This window comes from Siphateles boraxobius, unplaced genomic scaffold (assembly GCF_051911475.1).
Source record: "Siphateles boraxobius isolate OS27281-9 unplaced genomic scaffold, OSU_SipBor_1 9, whole genome shotgun sequence".
Taxonomy (NCBI): Eukaryota; Metazoa; Chordata; class Actinopteri; order Cypriniformes; family Leuciscidae; genus Siphateles; species Siphateles boraxobius.
In genome coordinates, this window is record NW_027509219.1 from 28458238 (window position 1) to 28471905 (window position 13668).

A 13668-nucleotide genomic window follows, 5' to 3' on the forward strand; every position below is an offset into this window, starting at 1 on the left:
AAAAAAGAACTTCGATGTAACTTTAAAGAAACCATTACAATGAACAGTATTATCCTGATGACATATTGGCTGATGTCATCAGCATCTAGAAAAACCCTCAAAAAGAGCTTGACAGAAACATGAGAGATGGTTTGCCCTTGGGGAGGTCACAATGTCTTTGTTTGACAGCGAAATGCACATAGAAAAGTCTTATTCAACAGCTGTTCCCACATTGTTTGGTTGCATTATAATTATGAGACATGGCAGGGGTTAATACTTTTCCTGCTCTGCCACAGCTGTCATACAGTGCAATCTGATGCAACAAGAACCATTATCATTTAGGATGTATCTGAAATGCATATGTAGGTTAGACAATGAGAACAGACCTGAGCTCTGTTCCAAAACCTAGTGAGCTCCCTACATATAGTTGCCCTCTAAGTCAGCATCCTAAAAATCATGAAACTTCATAAATGACTGATTTGGAATGACTAGATAGGCAGCTTCTCTGCATGCCACACAAATAGTGCTCTTAGGGACGGTTCATACATAAACGCTGGACCACGTCAGTGGAATGGAAAAAAGAGGTCTAGAGACACGTTTTTTATTTAAAAGTTGAATTTCTTTTTTAACTTTGGCACAGCATTTTTTAGAATGATGTGTCATTCGCTAGATACTACAAAAGACGCGAGTCGCGAGCGCAACAGTCAAACATGTCCGTCTAGCATACGTTTACATAGAGAAAAGGAAAGGAAAAATGCATTCTGTAAACGGCCCCTAAATAAGACACTCGACTTACAATTGATGTGTGAAGTCTAATAAGCATAAACACACAAAAGTAAAATAATTTTATTACAATTAATTTTGATAATGTTGCTAAGCTAATTGTGCAATACTCTAATAAGTATAAATAAATATATAATAATATAAATATTGGGTAAAATAATATTTTTAATTATACTGTAATACTTTAAGATTTTCAGCATTCTGCATACACAATTTATTTATAATTTATTTATATTTTGATTATTATTTGGAGATTTTCTCTCACAATTCATTATGGGATTGCCTTCTACGTGAATGATAAAAGCGATGGTAACCTTAAAAACCTTGGTTAATTGAGGTATCTTAGGAGGCTGCATAATTAAGCCGCCTACCTTTTAGAACAGTCTTTATCTCAGTAGCACACTTATGATGCCTGAAAATGTTCCCTCTGTAGGCAGCTTGCTAGGTTTTGGAACAGAGCTCCTACAAGCAATTCCTCAGGTGGGTGTGAACAGCTCTAAAGACATGAAACTCATTACCATTGGCTAATAATGACATCAAATCTGATCCATAATGAGTCTACGACATACATTTAATTACACTGTTGATCTTTCCTTGTAATACACTTAAGAATCACTCCCAGAGGGATGTCGTTTTCTCCTTTCTCTAAGGAACAGACTCTAGTTGCATTTATTTTGGGGCAAGGCCAAGTCATTACAGCACCATTAGCAGGGCTTCCATCTCTTCAGCTCCCTGAAGCTCTCAGCTTCAGAGTAAGAGATGTGTGACCATATGCTTAAAATCTGCCTAAAGTGGTCACAGACACTGACACTTGCATTATGTCGCAAGTGGGCCATTAGATACACAAGAGAGCCAAGACCAGATAGATGCTATAATTAAATTTAACATGCAGACACGAACACACATACTGAGTCACGTTGTTGCAAATGAAAGCAGAAACGCACAAAAGCATATCAATCAACGCACATAACCACATTTCCATGATATCACCGCCCTCAATCGCTCTCCTTTCATCATTAGGCTGCAGAATCGCTTGTAACATTAAGTGTGTTACTGTCTTACAAAGGCAACAACCAAACCTTGTCGTCACATGATTACAGCAAGCACCCGCTCTAATTTTATCTCTCCTTCATGGCATTCAAAACAACAGGAATGACATTCAACCCAAGTAAAGGATTTGAGTCAAACAAGAGCAGGGAAACACACAGACACGTTATCGAAAGCCTCTCTGCTTTGAAAATGACACCTCTGTGTAAGGCTCAGATAGGTTCACACATTTTACATCCCTCGCCTGCATAGTGCGAGAAGTTTCTCTTTTTAGCATGCATACTCCTTTCGCATTTAGACGTTTGTTTTTAGATGTCTGAGCAGCTTATAATAGCCACTTAACTGACTTCGAATGTAACAACAAAAATCACTGAAATATATTTTAAAACATAAATAAACAATCATACTCACAACAATATTTTTGGCTTTTTAAAGAGTAAGTTAGGCTATTTTTAATCAGCTTTGTATTGCTACAATGCCTGAATCCAGATTTACGTATATTTGTCAGCAAAAATTCACTGAATGATGCACAACATGTCATTTTGCGTCATCAGGTGGACTTTTGATAGCTCCAGAGCTCCTGTTACAGAACTTCTGCCTTTGTCCCCACAATATAAAAAATTGAGTTTCTATTGCATAGACAACCAGGTTTTATTAAAAGCCAATATTGGCAGCGGTGAAATACCTCTGTATTTCACATATTTGTAAGAATTTCTATGTAGAATTGTTCAATGATTTCTATGTAGAATTAGACTGATTTTATTCAAGCTGAATAAATGTACTGTGCTCCACCTGGCAATGGATTTCAAACGACACTCTTACCCTCCCTTAAAATGACTTTAAAGCATAAATAATGTAATGCTTTAAACCACCAAACGCTGTGATAACTAGATTACAGCAAAGCTTTTACAGATTCTTTACAGTTAGTAACTGAGCTCTGCCTAATTTAAGTAAATGCTAAGACACAGTCATGTCTGGGCAGTCTGCTGTGACGTTAAAAAAGGGCAAATGAAAACCCAACAATTGTTCCAGTAGTGCACACCTGTGACAACTATGGTCAACGGCCTTATCATGGCCTGTCACTGACTCATCTAATTTGCATCATAGAGAAGGCTTTTTTTAATCACACCATGGCACTTTGAAGTCTGTAATCAATGGCATGCGTCCAAAAACCTCCAGTAGGGTTTATGTGGTTGCTGGGTTTACCTCTCCTCCCTCTCCTGTCCAACTCATCAATAATTGTATATATGTTTCTTCATCATCAGGAACCAGCTTGGCAAAGCATAAATTACACAGAGAGCTCACAACAAAACATAAACATCATCATCAATAAAATACACTTACTCACAGATTGTAATTTGAAATGCTAAAACACTCATATGCTACTTTCATATATGTCCTTTCACGCTTTACTTAACCCTTAATCAACATCCTTGTTAACCCTCACCATTTATAACCCCGAGTTATAAAGCCCTGCTCCTGATATGTTTCTGACTCTGAAAAATATAATGCCCTGTCCATGGTCCTGAAAGCAAGTCAGTTCAATGAATTATGTAGTATAAACTATCAGGAAGTGTATTTTGTCATTTACAATGCATTTAAAAACAGAATACATCAATTTTCACTTTATGTCATTACCGGGCCAACGAGAGCTTGAACATGAAAATCACTATATTAGTGGGTCAGTGAGAAATAAGGATGTCAAGAGATTATTAAAATATATATATATATTCTCAGGATTTTTTTTTTTAGAAATGCAAACCTAGTATTGAAAAGAAATTATATAATTGTCTACAAAACTTTCATTTGTTGACTCAAAAAACTAAGTCTAGTGGTGAAACCATTATATAAAACCTTGAATGCACAAGAGTGTGCAAAATAATTTTAATGATTGAACAAAACTTTGAATTGTTAATATATTTTTTTTAAATGCACAATTTCTGTTTTTCGTTTTATTTATACTGTACAATTTTCATAGTTACACCACTTATATTTTAAGCCCCACAAAAACATCAAATTGTATTCATACAGTCATTGTCTGTATGACTTACATTTTTAATGTATTTTTGAAAAACTTGTATATCTGTGGCGTTTTAATAAATGTGTTATAAATAAATCATGCAAATCATTCCCAAAAGACTTGAATACACCTGTTGTATGATAAACATATGTTAGAAATGTTTGAATTAATAGTCATTTTGACATTTTTATGAGGCTTAAAGTCCTTTTACCCTGTAACAAAGTTTGTTTACAGAAATAATTTGCAAGCAAGTAAACTAAAATTAAGGGAGAGAATTTGAGGGGACTGTAACATATACAGGCTTGATCAATTTTGAGTTTCAGAACATCAGAAATAAACACAGGAGTTGCATGTGCTTTTGTAAAACGTGTTGACAACACATTTGCGTGTGCTGTCAACACCGAGTTCGTGTTTTAGGGGGCAGGGCGTGTTTTACCGTTTAGACAAAAGGATATGGCCATTCTGTGATCTTCTTAGCATACTTCCTAACGATGTTGTCCTCTCCAAAGATAAAGAGCGATCTGTTGACGGTGAAGCAGTTCTGTCGAACTGGGATGGGGTTGTACAGGGCCATAGTTCGGGCTCGCTGCGCTTTGGTCTGTTTGAAGGCTGGTGAAATTCCACCTGTGGATACCGCAGGAGCATCCCGGTTCCGACTGCGCTCCGAACCCCCATCCCCGGCTCCCAGCAGACCGGGAACGTCGTCTCCGAAGCGAGCCATTCTGTGTGGAGCAAAAACAGAGAAATCTTAGCCCCTCTGTCAACAGGTGCAAAAGTGCGATTACCTCCACAGGGTGAACTGCAAATAATCATCCAAACGGCAATAGTTTTCCTGTTATGGCAAACGACGACTAAATAAACGACCGTTGCATCCTCCAAGCACGCGCAACACGTAGCTTACTCCAACAGATATCTCTACACACCCCAAAACACCAAAAGTAACATTACCTGAAAGTAAAATGTGGAATAAAAACGTTTAAAATCCGAATATCCAGTCGTACATCCCATGAAGATGTTATTTTTAACAGGAGGAGAGCAAACTCTTTTCTGAGGAAGAGTAGTAATCAGCACCCATGTTTAGTAGGCTACACCATGGTAAAACTAAAAAGCCATCGTTTCTGAATGTCTCCGGGTTTGTTTTGCCCTCCTTCGTCACTCTTCCATCCCACTTACTAATTGTAAATGTTTTTGGGTCTTTTCTGAATCTTTTTAATCGCGTCGACGACAGCGTTCAACAAACTCCATCTTCACTGTGTGTGCGGCGAGGCGCGGATGTGGTTTGTTTAAGGTTGGCACGCGCGCTTGGCCAACCCTCAAAACAGCGCGAATGTGTCTGAGCGCGTGCTGACTCTCCAACCGCTACTCAGAGCATACGTTTATCTGTAAGCGAGACGACCTCTATCGACATGATGCAAATGCCTTCCGAATAGGTTATTTTATGTTTCTTCAAATAGGCTACTAGGTTATGTACGATACCGTTAAAATGAATGTAAGTTTTGACAGTTTATATCAAAACAGGAGGGGAAAAAAAAACATTTTCCCCTTCTACAAATGCATGAACGCCAGTCATCAAAAGTTTTAAGCGTTCACATGTCATAAAAACGCATTCTCGTGAGGACTTTTTCATGTAGCATAGGCTAGTTCCTTCTCAGAAAGTAGCCTACACAAGTTAGCCTGAAATCCAAATGACATTATTTAGCCTACTTTCTAATTATAGATTACGTGAACTATAATTCTGAGGTTCGCGTTGTTGCAAAAAACAAAAACATAAAAAATAAAAAGTGTTTCAGTCTCTGAAACACGTTCCTTTACCACTGACGTCACTAAGCCATTTTAACCTCTATAGCCCTCAATAAAATACGAAAAAAATCCCACTTCCACCTTAGATGTTTTAAGTTTAGCCTATATACATTTCAAATAAAGAAAAAATACAGAACTCGTATTGTTTTTTTAAGAACAAATCCAGAATGTTTGAGGATTAGGCTATCAATTACACGCACTGTAACAATCTTTTCACTCATTTCAGACGGACACCGTACCAAGAGTAAGCATCTCTATTCTGGGAGCAGCTTGTTCAGCTGACTTTGAGTTTAGAGATAAGTGGTGTTTAAAACTCCCTTTTCTGTGTCCAAGATCTAGTGACAGGCTTGTGCACAAGATCATAGGCTACTCTTTGGCCTAGTGATGACACAAATTGACACAAAGAAAAAAAAAGACAAGACATGATCAGTTGAACAACAATACTGAACATTTTGTTCATACTAGTTTCTGTAAATCACCCAGAAGATATTTGAAAATTTTCTCTATTTCCCCCTATTCTGGGTAAATAAATAAATTCAAATAAAAATAACAAAATACAACAAATGTGAGGCGAGAAAGTGAGGCATTTCGTGATGTCACTTAATCTCCTTAAAATTAATGAGCAGAACAGTTTAAGGGCCAGAAAAGACCTGCTAATAATAGTCAACTGGAAAATGAGAGATCTCACGCAGAAGGGGTGGAAATGGATGCGGCTAATAAAAATGATGATGGAAATTGCAATAGTCCAATGACCCAGTAGATCATTCCAGATTGAGGTTATTATCGCACAGCACAGAAAGATGGATGCAAATAAATGTTTCTTCTCTTTCTTCCTCTCAAAAGTGAATAGAAACTATCATTTAGGAAGCACAGATGATGAGCAGAGGTGGAAATTTAAAAAAAAAACAGTTGATGACTTCCTATTTTATGACTTTGATGATCTTCAATAGCCTCTAGGTTGACTGCATGGAACTCTGTGATTTTTGCCCCCAATTACAGACACATTTAGGTAGTGTATACTCTTCTCCCAGCTGAGATGAGTAGGTGAAGCAGTATACACTTAAGCAGGCACCCTATATCGAGGTCTACTATAAATAAGACAGAGCAAACACACACACAGAGAAACACTCGAGCTGCCAGTGTCCATCCATATGGCCAATTACTCACAGAATGTGAAAATACAGTTGTGCTCCATGGTGTTGATGGAAAAAAGAGTGTATGTGTGTGTGCAAGGGTAACAGAATGAAAGAAAGTGTGTCAGAGAGAGAGAGAAAGATAATAGCAGAATGAAAGAAGCAGGGAGGAAGTATTGTAGGATATGCATTCATCAAATGTCAACACGTATTCATAACGATCTGTTGAATAAGCCTCATGGAAAGCATGGGAGTGGCCCACTGCTGCTCTGTTCCAAAACCTAGTCATTGTCACTATAGCTGTGTTCCCAAAGCAAAGGCTTGTCCAAAAGGTAGGCTACTTAATTAGATACCTAATTTTGGGCAAATTATATAAGGCAGCATCAAAAGTGTCATTTACATAGAGTCCAATTCTAGAACACATGGTAGAGAACTCAGAGAAAGATGGCAGGCACTATGTAATATTTTTCAAATAGATTAATAGTATTTAAAAAATATCGACGTATTCAGTTTTTTTTATGCTTTATTAAAGCTCCAGTAGGTAGCTTTTGTAAACAAATATTTGTTAAAACTCTCATTATGTCCTGAAAGTAGAATATGAGACAGATAATCTGTGAAAAAAATCAAGCTCCTCTGGCTCCTCCTTGTGGTCCTACTGCCATTTGCAGAAATACACCGCTCCCGGTCAGAAACAACCAATCAGAGCCAGGAGGAATGTCTTAGCAGTGTCAATCACGCTCGTGTACGCGCTGATCACCCCTCTCTTGCACAGCGCGAGCGCGTACTGTCGTTCGTGACTCTCCTGTTCAAACTCGTTCATCCAAATGAACGAATCTTTTTTCGAGTCATTTCGTTCATTCAACGAACGAATGACTCAAAAAAGATTTGTTCATTTGGATGAACGAGTTCGAACAGGATCACGAACGTGCATCACAGAACAGAGCAAGGCAAGCATTTGTGCTTATAAAACTTAAAGTTTTTTATTTATTTTTGAAATGGCCGATCGTTTCACTAGATAAGACCCTTATTCATCGTCTGGTATCGTTTAAAACTCTTTGAAGCTGCGCTGAAACTGTCATTTGGTCCTCGAAACGTTTGTGTCCTATTGAAGTCCATTATTTGGAGAAAAAGCCTGGAATGTTTTCATCAAAAAACTTAATTTCTTTTCGACTGAAGAAAGAAAGACATGGACATCTTGGATGACATGGGAGTGAGTAAATTATCAGCAAACGTTTTTTTTTTTTAAAGTGAACTAATCCTTTAACGTTATCTTAGTAGCTATAACTTATAGAAAGAGTGCAACCTTATAAAGTTACATGTATTGCAAAATACATAATTATACTGGAAGTTTGTAGTCAAAGTATGGGCAGGCCATAGTCAATGTAAAGCATATTGTTGATGTTTCGTCCCTATTAGTGAATGTTCCATAACTGTTTATAATCCGCCGTCATCGGTGGTCCTGTTTACTAGCCTGCGCGTTCACGGCAGGCTCCGCTGTGGGGAGGAGCTGTGGAGGGAGGGCTGTAGCGCAGCAGAGAGCAAGGGGGTTGGACCTGTAAGTTGTGCTTCTTCAAATTTTCAGGCTAAGTCAACATTTTCTCAAAACTCCCTACTGCAGCTTTAAAGAACCACGCCATTCGGTAAGCAACATGCTAATGTCGTCCTCAACTGGAATCAAGAAAGTTGCTGTCCGTGTAGAAAGTAAGCAGTGAGGTAGATCAATTGGTTTAGGAACAGCGTCTTGTAGGTTTTATTCACACTGCACCCAATAAGTGTTATTTTAGTATTATTTATGTACTATCATACAGTAGTTTCATTAATATTTTGAATTAGCTTTTATTTATATATTTTCCTTTTAGTTTAAGTTTTATCATTTTTACTAGTGTTTTGTTTTTATATAGTTCTATATAGCTTTAATTTATTTTTATATCAGCTTTTAGTCCTTTCACTATTCAATAATGTGCTGGAAACATTTCTCAGAGATTTTGGTCCATATTGACATGATGGCATCACGCCGTTGCTGCAGATTTTTCGGCTGCACATCCATGTTGTGAATCTCCTGTTCCACCACATCCCAAAGGTGCTCTAGTGGATAGAAATCTGGTGAACTCACTATCATGTTCAAGAAATCAGTGGTCATAAATGGATAGACATGGCCATCAGCAATGTGGAGTTTAAACAATGCTCAATTGGTACTAAGGGGACTAAAGTGTGCCAAAAAAATATCCTCCACACCATTAAACCACCAGCAGCAGCCTGAACAGTTGATAAGGCAGGATGGATCCATGCTGTCATGTTGTTTACGCCAAATTCTGACCCTACCATCTGAATGTCACACCAGATATCGAGACTCATCAGATAAGGCAGTGTTTTTCCAATCTTCTACTGTCCAATTTTGGTGAGCCTGTGCAAATTTTAGCCTCAGTTTCCTGTTCTTATCTGACAGGAGTGGCACCGGTGTGTCTTCTGCTGCTGTAGCTGCTTCAAGGTTCATGTGTTGTGCGTTCAGAGATGCTCTTCTGCAGACCTTGGTTGTACCGAGTGGTTATTGTTGCCTATCTATCAGCTCGAACCAGTCTGGCCATTCATCTCTGACCTCTGGCATCAACAAGGCATTTTCACCCACAGTACTGCCACTCACTGGATTTTTTTATTTTTCTGACCATTTTCTGTAAACCCTAGAGATCGTGAATATCTGAAATACTCAGACCAGCCCATCTGGCATCAACAACCATGCCACGTCCAATGTCACTTAAATCACCTTTCTTCTCCAATCTGATGCTCAGTTTGAACTTCAGTAGATTGTCTTAACCATGTCTACATGCCTAAATGCATTGAGTTGCAGCCATGTGATTGGATGATTAGATATTTGCATTAATTGTAAGCATTTGTTCAGGTAGTGTCAACATCTGCTTTATATAAATAATTTGCAGTAGTAATGACTTTCTTTGACAACAATTGAGAGGAAAGCACAGAAACTTGGAATTCTGCCTCTCCTTGTGTCTATCGTAGCATAAAGGAGATGATACACAGGGCAACTTTTTAAGCAATGTTGTTGCCGAGCAAATGTTGCTTGGGCACTTTCCCATTGAAAATGGGCAATAAATTTCTATCTTTATAATTTAGATCAGTCATGGGCCCTGTGTCTCATCTAGTTGCTCGTTGACGGCAACATTGCTCAGCAACATTGCTCAAAAAGATGCCCTGTGTAGCATCACCTTAACAGTTGTTTACTCATTCAGTATTTACTACACAGTGAAGCCTTATATATGGAGAATGAATAAGCTTCAGACATTATCAAATAAACAGATTTGAGTCAGATATGCAAAAATAATTGCTGCCTGTTTGTTGCTATTTTCCAAAGACAAAAGCATCAGGGTTATACAAACAAAACAATTGATTCCTACTGTATATTGTAAGCAATACATTTAATTGTCGCTATATACTTGATATACGTGATATCTGGACTGGTAATTGTTGCTCTTTGTTTGTCAAGACTCCCTCCCTTCTACTTCTGAAAACACAATAAAAAACACACAATTAATTTGACAATTTTAGTCGTACCTAAATCCAAGGTAAATCAGCTGACACTGACCTCTCTGTTTAAGTTTTGTATTTTATTCCTAACTAATTAAAAGCTACCCAGGAGGCATGAAACTGCGAGACATCTCCGCTCCCACATAATGTAGTGTCCTTGTCATCCTAATAGTGGTCTCCATGGTGACTGTACACCTTTGAATTTCTAATTTGTTCCTCCCGTTGTTGGCAGCAAAAGGTTCGCTTAACAAAAAGACACCTTTCATAGCTGCGATCTTAAATGTACGTTCACTGTCACACTAAGAGACATGCTTATGTGCTATAGACAATTCAAACGTCCAACCTGCAGGATTCACACGCTCGCTCACAAGCAACTTCCACCTGAATTCTACCTCAGATGACAATATACCTCGATTGAAAATCATCCTTCACTGCAAGCACACAAACACACAACATTTTTCCATCTGATTGCATTATATAATACAAAGAACCAATTTATTTCCAAACCAAACTAATGTTCTTAAAGGGTTAGTTCACTCAAAAATGAAAATGATCCCATAATTCACTCACACTCAAACCATCCTAGGTGTATATGACTTTCTTCTTTCAGTCGAACACAATCAAAGTTATATTAAAAGATATCCTGGCTCTTCCAAGATTTATAATGGGACTGTAGTGAGATTTTGAAGCCCAATAAAGCACATCCATCCATCATAAAAGTAATCCGCACGGCTCCAGGGGGTTAATAAATGCCTTCTGAAGTGAAGCAATGCACTTGTGTAAGAAAATTATCCATATTTATAACTTTATAAACTATAATCACTGGCTTTAGGTAACAGATGTAAGTGAGTCAGAGTGACCTCTGACCCGACGCATGAAGTATTGATGAAGCCCAGAACCACGAGAGGCGTCTTCAATTACCTAAGCTTATGTTACGCCTACATCCTAGGTCATACGTCGGGTCAGAGGTCACTCTTCTGCCGGAACTAGACTTGCGTACGGTGGTTACTGCAAGCCAGTCATTATAGTTTATAAAGGATTAAATATGGATATTTTTCTTACTAAAATGCTTCGCTTGACTTCAGATGGCATTTATTAACCCCCTGGAGTCGTATGGATTACTATTATGATGGATGGAGCTTTTTGCTTTTTGTAGCTTTAAAAACGTATAAGTTATAAAGCTTGGAAGAGCCAGTATATTTTTTAATATAACACTGATTGTGCTTGGCTGAAAGAAGAAAGTCATATACTAGAATGGCTCGAGGGTGAGTTCATTCATTTTTGGGTGAACTAACCCTTTAAATGGACAATTCACTAAAAAATATATAATTATTTCATAATTTAGGCAATTTTGAAAATTGTCTGTTTTTACTTTTTTGTTGTTGTTGTGCATACAGTGAAAGCATAAGGGTCCAGTGCGTTTTTCGACCACATTAACTTTCATTGTTTGAACAAAAACATTCTTTAAAATGTCTTCGTTTGTGTTCCAGTGAGGGTAAAAAAGTCATACAGGTTTGGAAAGACATGAGTGTGAGTAAATGATGACTGAATTTTCATTTTTGGGAGAGCTTTCCCTTTAACATCAAGATCAAGAGTTTTCATTTCTTTGATGAAACAAATGGACCATAAACAGCTAGATAGTTACTTTGTTTTATTTGTCTTCAAGGACGAAATGTGTCTCGTTTTTAATAGTTCAACTCAAATGGGATTTGAAATGAGAGACTGCAAGATATAAAAGACACCCTGAGTGACATTAAATCAGTATTAAACCAATCTTTTATCTTTTTCAACAATTTAAAAGTCACTTTTTTTCTTTCATAGGTCATTAACTAAAATGTATAAGGTGTCTATAACATTGAAAACAAAAAAACAAAACGCACACACTGTCCTGGACAATCTAGCGATGGCGACGCTCTTTCTCACATCCTGTTTCATGCACAAAGAGCCTTGGTATAGCGTTTGAAATAATCACCTTAGAAATGTCACCACAAAAGCACCGGCAACACAAAGCCCAGACGGGAGCACTTGATCACAACTCACATAGACTAAATAAAGCACATCTATGGGATCAGTGCAGTATCTCAACCAAGCCCTAATTCAAGCGATTTGGCTTGTGTTTTCTGTCCTCTGTTACCTAGCAACAGCCTTGTCTTCTCCTCATCTCAAACGACTGGGATGAAACATAACTCAAGCTTATATAAATCGTATATTCAGAAAATAATCTTGGCTTTGTTTTAGTGTACTAGCCTACTACTGATTGTCAGTTGGAAGACAGCAGATCTGCAAACATATCGTGAATCTGTTTTTGTGAGATATCAGAGGTTGAAGCCACAGTTTTGTTTCCACCTACTCCGTCTGCAGAATGCGGCAATTCAGAAATTCATAATTACATAGGCCAACAGGAAAGACTACGAACAACAACATGAAACAGGATATTAATTGCTGTACGTGATCACGCTACATCATCCCTAAACACATAATCATTTGTGTTTACAACCAAATTCCTTCCATATATCAGATATTAGAGTGGCAAATCCAAGCTCAAACCCTAATGTAAATGTTTACTTAGGATTGTGATGTGACACATCCTGGTCTTACTAAGTATGTTGAATTATTTAGGAGAAAAATATTCATGTTTAATATCATGTAAGTCATTCTTTGAATCTTCGAAGCCCACTCTGGATAACTTGCATCCTTGCTTATTTTACAACAATCTCTAACTGGTTATTTTTTATGTCAAAAGTTTGACATAAAAACATCTAAGAGGTGGCTTATGCATTTTCTCTGTTGTCAAGGTGAAAGCATATTTGGTAACAGCTCAAAAAAACTGCAGACACCTGTTACTCTTGGTTGTGCATGTGAAGCTTGAATGTCCATTAGTGTTGTGTGGACAGAGATCTGTCTCCATCTAGCGGTAGCAGCTTGAAGCAACAGTGTAAAAGGATACTGATCACAAAAGTGAGTGACAGTGTTATTTTAGCATTATTTATATACAATTATAGTATTTGTTAATATTATTGAATTAACTTTTTTCTATATTTTCATATATTCTATATATATATGTGTGTGTTTTTATGTGCTTTTGTCATTTTTATCAGTTTTTATTTAGGTTTCTTTGTATTTGTAATGTAAGTATATTTTTAACATCTCTATTTAGGTTTAATTTTATGTGTATTTCAGTTTTAGTTATAGCAGTACTTCAACTAGAACTTTATATCAGTTAGTTCTCAAGGCAACATTTCTAATTTCTGTTTAATTTTTTTAATCTAATACAATTTGAAAATTAAGCAGCATTACAGCAATACAAAAAGATCAAATGGTTGAAAAATGACTGAATTTTCATATTGAGCGATCGATTCTTTTATATAG

The 13668-nt window shown here is 37.3% G+C and overlaps 1 protein-coding gene across 1 annotated transcript in view; it reads right to left on the reverse strand.

Annotated features, from left to right (window-relative positions):
- The window catches only part of cacna1ea (calcium channel, voltage-dependent, R type, alpha 1E subunit a), a 186714-nt gene that overhangs the window by 125529 nt on the left and 47517 nt on the right, over positions 1 to 13668 (reverse strand). The window contains exon 3 of the mRNA XM_077222712.1: positions 4285 to 4551. Within this exon, the coding sequence (XP_077078827.1) occupies positions 4285 to 4551 (267 nt within the window). The remainder of the gene's footprint in view (positions 1 to 4284; positions 4552 to 13668) is intronic.